This window comes from Haliotis cracherodii, unplaced genomic scaffold, assembly GCF_022045235.1.
Source record: "Haliotis cracherodii isolate W230 unplaced genomic scaffold, xgHalCrac1.p SCAF_22, whole genome shotgun sequence".
Lineage (NCBI taxonomy): Eukaryota > Metazoa > Mollusca > Gastropoda > Lepetellida > Haliotidae > Haliotis > Haliotis cracherodii.
Window position 1 is genome coordinate 9766035 of NW_027266278.1, and position 6515 is coordinate 9772549.

The following is a 6515-nucleotide window of genomic DNA, read 5'->3' on the forward strand; positions in this document are numbered from 1 at the left end:
ACCCAGACTCTATTATTTACATTCGTAGCTGGAGATTTGTTTCAAAATCACACACACACACTAATAAACTCATAAGTCAAATAGAATAGGTCTTCAGCAACCTATGCTTGGCGTAAGAGGCGACCATGCTTGGCGTAAGAGGTGACTATGCTTGGCGTAAGAGGCGACTATGCTTGGGGTAAGACGACTAACGGGATCAAGTGGTCAGGCTCACTGACTTGGTTGATGCATGTCATCGTATCCAAATTGCGTAGATCGATGCTCATGATATCAATCACTGGATTGTCTGGTCCAGACTAACTTATTTACTTACCGCCGTTATATAGCTGGATTATTGTCCAGTGCGGCGTTAAACAACAAACAAACTAATAGTCTAATAGTTAAGATGAGAGAACTATAACGATAAAGCGACGCGGGTTGTATTTAAGTCGCCCCGTCAACCTCGTGACGCGGATGAAGTCCCACCGCCGGAATGTGCTGGCTTGTTGATAAGTCGGACCACGGGGCACTTGCTGAGCCGAGTAGCAGCATACTTATCAACAGATTGTGTGCTCAGGCACCGCGACCCTACTCTCGGGCCCCTAGGGGCGGGGTTTTCCCACAGGGGACCGTCGGCCTGCTCCGGCTGCCTGGCACGCGCTAGTGTTTATTTGTGTCACAATCACCTCTTGATTGACAGCTGAGTCGCTCGCGGTCAGATTACAGTTACACTGTCACAACACGTACAGCCAATGAAATTGCCTGATAACTGTCGTGCCCAAAATGGAGCTATGTGATTGGTCGAGCGTGGCGGCATGCGAGCGTGGGAACGGGTTGCGATATATCTTCACACCGGTCGCTAGAGGTATGATGGACCTTGGTTATATAGCTATGTCACCAGGAAAATACGTCATTCTCACGGTCTGACTGAAGGAATTGCCTGAGCAGAAACAACCACCTGTAGTCGAGCAGACGACATAGAAGCAGACGACCACTTGTTGATCATGACAGAAAGCGATTCAAGCGGTCCTTCTTCGCCCAGAAAAGGGGAAGAATGTAAATCGTCTTATAGAAAAGTAAGTAAATGATTTATATACTCAGTTGCATCATATTGACTTTGTTGCAATGAGTTTTTTTTTGTAAAGTTCTTGACATCTGTCAAATCGAAATGTCTAACCATTCAGACGATATGTTCTTTAAAACTGTTGTCAATTTCAGCCCATTTGATCAAATTTGTAGATATCTATAATAAGTTTGTTTGTTGTTTAACACCGCACTCAGCAATATTCCAGTTATATGACGTAGTTACATTTGTTAAGTATATCAATTATAATGACTTATTTTTTAAATTACGTTAACACAAAAGTTTGATATTGAATTAGATGATAGATTCAAATACAAAGCCAAACTTTATATATTTCTTTCTGTCGTCTTCCTGTTTTGCACGTGCTATGACGTCATCATTATGCTTTCAGAGTAACAAGCCTCTCATGGAGAAACGGCGACGGGCACGCATCAACACGTGCTTGGGGCAACTGAAAACTTTGGTTCTGCAAGCAATGAAAAAAGACGTGAGTACATCTTGAACCTGTCCATCTTCTTGAGGCAGGGGTATATTATGCTAAGATTATGACCCCTCAGATAAGGAATGTGTAAGTAAGGTTCAGATCCACTGAATGATTTACACTTGAATTACTCAGTCCTTTCCTTGAAAATTCACATGTCAATCTCAGTTATCATAAAAATGCAATCTTTAATAAAATGCAAATTTCTTCAACCAATAGGGAAATAAAAAACAGGATCAGGATACCAAACTAAGTCTAAGGAAGTCGTTAGTTCAGGAGGAAATATTGTTTGAAATAAATCTGAAACAGTTTCGTGACGACCAATAATCAAATGATAATAAGGCAAAGGTTTCCGGTTTAACGTTCCTCGTGTAACGGAATTAATCTTCTTGTAGTTACCAAACCATTTGTCCCACATTGAATAGTCATTTACGCCGCCCTACCTCCGTCCATTGAAGCAAAGAGCAGCTCTTGCTGGTGCGCCTGCATCAGTAATTAATTCCATCGAAATGAGGTTTTTCGTTAATTAATCTCGCCACCCGATGTGCGAACATGGCGGGATTACCCGCACTGCGTTGAAAGGGCGGCCACCTCAAATGTGTCATAATCTCTTCATTATCTTTAAGCTTATAGAATACATCTCCATTCTACTTAAACACACAAGTGCTTATATTGTACTTACAAGAACAATTAAACACGTGGCAAATCCTCAAGAGAATGGAAAATTTAGATGCTTGTTCCAGAATATTCCGTTATTATATAACGTTATTGCGGAATAAAAAAATATATATTCATCTTTGCTATATGTGCGTTATCAACCGTTTGAACAGTTCTTGATTGCTTTGTAGGATTTAAAAAAAAAGATTTAAACAATATGTCAATTGATTGTGAACTAATTGTCTTTGTTTATTTTCAGAATGCCCAATATTCTAAATTAGAGAAAGCTGACATCTTGGAACTTACAGTGAAACATCTGAGGAACGTCCAGAGACATCAAATGGCTGGTGAGTTCGTATAAAGATATTTATATGAAGGTGTTGGGTATTGTTGGTTGTGGATAATCAAATATGATATCATCGACCCATATGGGTTAACCCGCTTCTAATCCCAGCGTGAGTTATACAACAGTGACGTGGTTTATGCTCATGTTATAAACCACTGGTTCAACCCCAGATCCGAATACGCTCAGTCGGATCCAGTCATGTTACTTACTGTTGCGTACAATCACTTACCCTCTTAATTTACTCAAAGTTCTTCTCTGTGTTTTGTTATTATTTGACACCGCACTCAGCAATATTCCAGCTATGTGACAGCGGTCTGTAAATCATCGAGTCTGACCAGACAAATCAGTGATTGACATCATGAGCATCGATCCACGCAATCGGGATACAATGACATGCTTCAACCAAGTCAGTGAGCCTGACCACCCGATCTCGTTAGTCGCCTCTAGCGACAAAGCATAGTAGCCTTTTACGGCAAGCATGGGTTGCTGAAGACCTATTCTACCTCGTATTTTCACGGGTCTCTTCTCTGTGTAATGCTGGCGTACCTGATTGTTCGAATCGAATTTTCTTAAACATATATCTTGTTTTCGATCTTAACCTTTTTGTATTGTGGTAACCACATGAACTTTTGTAATTAACTTAGACAATTTTATGATCTTTCAGCTGCCATGGCAACCAGCCCTGATGTCATCACTAAATATCGAGCTGGGTTCAACGAGTGCGCTGGGGAGGTGATGCGATATCTGTCCAGCGTACCGACAATCGGGGATGACATGCGTACTCGCGTTCTCGGTCATCTAGCGAACTGTCTCCAAACTCTAAACTCCCAACCGGTGGCGGACATTGCCATGCAGCAAACAGGGCATCATGGGATACATGTACAACATCCGGGTTACACCGGAAGTGCCTGTATGGGAAACCCTTCAGCGTTTCAGACAATGGTGAAAGAACAACCATCACCCCACAAGCAGCTTCAGATGAACCCCCAGTGCCTAACCACGCCCGTTCAGTTCATCCCCGGAACATTACCCACAGGGCAGGTGGCGTTCGTTCTGACGTCACCCTCACCCGTGCAAGCCGTGCCGTTATATGCGGCGCCCTCTTCCGACAGAAAGGTTGAGACGTGTGTAAAACAGGAAGCGGTCTCTCCGGTGCCGTGTGAGAAAAATGTGAATCGATCCCCTGTTCCCCACCCCCTGTCCCCCTCCAGTGCTCCTCCCATGTCCCCCGTGTATCCCCACCACCCCCCCGGCCCAGCGGCCGTCCGACCGGTGGCGGAGGAGTCGGTGTGGAGGCCGTGGTGAATTGTGTATATGACAATGGTGACTGTGTACATTACAGTGGAACTACATGTGCGTCACACCGCTAGCACATGTCGATTGCGCATGTGTACGTGTATGTTTCAATGAACATTGACGAATGAGCCAAAATGAACTGGATGATGCAATTACGCTATTCCTTTGATGACGGAACGTGTGACTATCGAGAAGCGGTTGTCTCCCCTGTTGCTGGTCAACGGGGAAATATGATCTTGGTTACCTGTTCTGAACTGTGGGACATATTAATAGCATTGGTCGTTATTCTTAAGGGCCAAATTATTTCTGACAATTCCTCAAGGAGGCAAGCCTTTCCAATGGACCAATTGACATTCCCTAAGAAACGGATATTAACACCAAAGACTATGCAACGTTATCCGAACAGTTTATATTCAACACAAACTCTATGCATCGTGTCACGTGACACTTCGACAGCTGATCGTGCTCTGTGATATTTATTAGCATTAACGTGCCTTGTTACTGATGGTGATTATTAAAATGATTCATATAAAACAATTATAGTCATTCGTTTTTGAACTGAAACAAATACAAATGCGACATCAAATTCTACTTAGTTAGCCGAGTAGATAGTGCTAACACACGAGTTCGATTCCACAACAGGTAAACTAAGAATCAATTCTGGATATCCCCTGTTGTACAGTAAACGTGAAATATTGCTGCCATGTTCTAAAGTTTGATTAACCCTTTTTACTTGTTAATATAATCGGGAGAATTGGACAACGATGTGGCTTAACTCGATTCCATAAATGGGCCTTTCTCTGTCTCTGTTTGTTGTTTAACGCCGGACTTCGCAATATTCCAGCTATATGACGGCGATCTGTAAATAATCGAGTCTGGACCAGACAATCCAGTAATTGTGAATCCCTGACTTGGTTGATGCATGACATTGATCCCAATTGCGTGGATCGATGCTCATGATGTCAATCAGTGGATAGTCGGGTCCAGACTAGATTATTTACAGACCGCCGTCATATGACTTGAATATTGCTAAGTGCGGCGTTTAACAACAAACAAACAAACTTGTGAATCCCACTCCTATGTAAACTGCCGTGTATAGTTACCTTATTCCTGAATGTAAGGGCGTTGGGTAGTTACCGTTGGGTAGTATAGTGGTTACAGCGTTCTCTTGTCATGCCGAAGACCCGAGTTCGATTCCCAAACGTTGTACCATTTGTAAAAGCGGCGTAAAATGATATCGTTGTTCATGCGTTCGGTCACTGGTTTACTTCCTTAATCCAGACTCGATTATTCACCGGCCGTCGTTATATAGCTTGAGTATTGCTGACTGCGGCGTTAAACAGCATTCGCTTAGGGAAATCCCGAGTTGCAGACACTGTAGACAACTGCGCAGATCCTTGTACCAAGGTACCTAGACAATTGACAACACCGGTCTATAGGACAAATAGGGCGATACCCGTCGGAATTCCAGGAATGGTCCCTGCAACCCATGCTTGTAAGAGGCGACTATGCTTGTCGTAAGAAGCGACTATGCTTGTCTAAAGAGTCAACTATGCTTGTCGTAAGAGGCGACTATGCTTGTCGTAAGAGGCGACTATGCTTGTCGTAAGAAGCGACTATACTTGTCTAAAGAGGCGATTATGCTTGTCGTAAGAGGCGACTATGCTTGTCGTAAGAGCCGACTATGCTTGTCGTAGGAGGCGACTATGCTTGTTGTAAGAGGCAACTATGCTTATCGTAAGAGGCGACTATGCTTGTGGTAAGAGCCGACTATGCTAGCCGTAAGAGCCGACTATGCTTGTCGTAAGAGCCGACTATGCTTGTCGTAAGAGCCGACTATGCTTATCTGAAGAGGCGACAGAATGGGTCGGGTGGTCAGACTCGCTGACGTGGTTCATGCATGTCATCGCATCTCATTTGAATTTATCGATGCTCATGATGTCAATCACCGGATTGTCAGGTCCAGATTCGACTATTTCAAGACTGACGTCATATAGTTGGACTTTTAGTGAGTGCGGCGTTAAACAACAAACACACAAACAATATGGGCGAGTGTACCCAGACACCGATCGTTAACGCCCTGTTACAAGAGTGTTCAGTTACTTCAGTAACAATGATCTGGCAGTCGCCAGTCGGCTGAAAAGCATCACTGCATCCGACACTTTTGTGTATGAACGGTTTCCTGTATTACTCATTAATAGTTGCCACCTTGCATGCACCATCGACCCAGCGCTTTAAACTAGCAACATCTTCCTTAAAGCGGTACTCAGCCAAGTGTTTGATAAGTCTGACCGTCTCCACAAAGTCCGTGTTCGATTCAACAACAAGGTAGCCGCTCTTAGTTGTTGTTTTGTTTGTATTTGACGCCGCACAGTTTTCTGACGGCGGCAAGTAAATAATCCAATCTGGTCCCGACAAACCGGTGATTGAAACGGTGAGCAACGATCCGCGCCGTCGGGGTACGACGACATGTAATCAACCAAGTCATCGAACCTGACTACCCGATCCATTCAGTCGTCTCATACAAGCAGAAGTTGCTGGGGGTCTTTTCTAACTCGGAGTCCACAAGGGGATTTTAGCGTCTCCCAACTCGTTGGGGCAATATCAATATTACAGTCTCCTAATCACGCGTTAGAGGCGCCTAACGGGATCGGGTGGTAAGGCTCGCGGAC

The 6515-nt window shown here is 43.9% G+C and overlaps 1 protein-coding gene across 1 annotated transcript; it reads left to right on the forward strand.

Moving 5' to 3' along the window:
* Positions 1 to 843: 843 nt before the first annotated feature.
* LOC139471181 (transcription factor HES-1-A-like) lies at positions 844 to 4348 on the forward strand. Its single transcript, XM_071253462.1, has 4 exons — positions 844 to 1055; positions 1455 to 1550; positions 2461 to 2548; positions 3212 to 4348. The coding sequence occupies exons 1-4, from the start codon at positions 984 to 986 to the stop codon at positions 3850 to 3852; spliced, it is 897 nt and encodes a 298-aa protein (XP_071109563.1). The 5' UTR covers positions 844 to 983; the 3' UTR covers positions 3853 to 4348.
* The last annotated feature ends 2167 nt before the right edge of the window (positions 4349 to 6515 follow it).

What these genes read in the sequence shown, in the direction of transcription:
- LOC139471181 (XM_071253462.1), top strand. Translation starts at nt 984, where the DNA reads ATGACAGAAAGCGATTCAAGCGGTCCTTCTTCGCCCAGAAAAGGGGAA. An exon ending in TGCAAGCAATGAAAAAAGAC is followed by an intron (nt 1,551 to 2,460) that starts GTGAGTACATCT and finishes GTTTATTTTCAG; the next exon opens with AATGCCCAATATTCTAAATT. An exon ending in CCAGAGACATCAAATGGCTG is followed by an intron (nt 2,549 to 3,211) that starts GTGAGTTCGTAT and finishes ATGATCTTTCAG; the next exon opens with CTGCCATGGCAACCAGCCCT.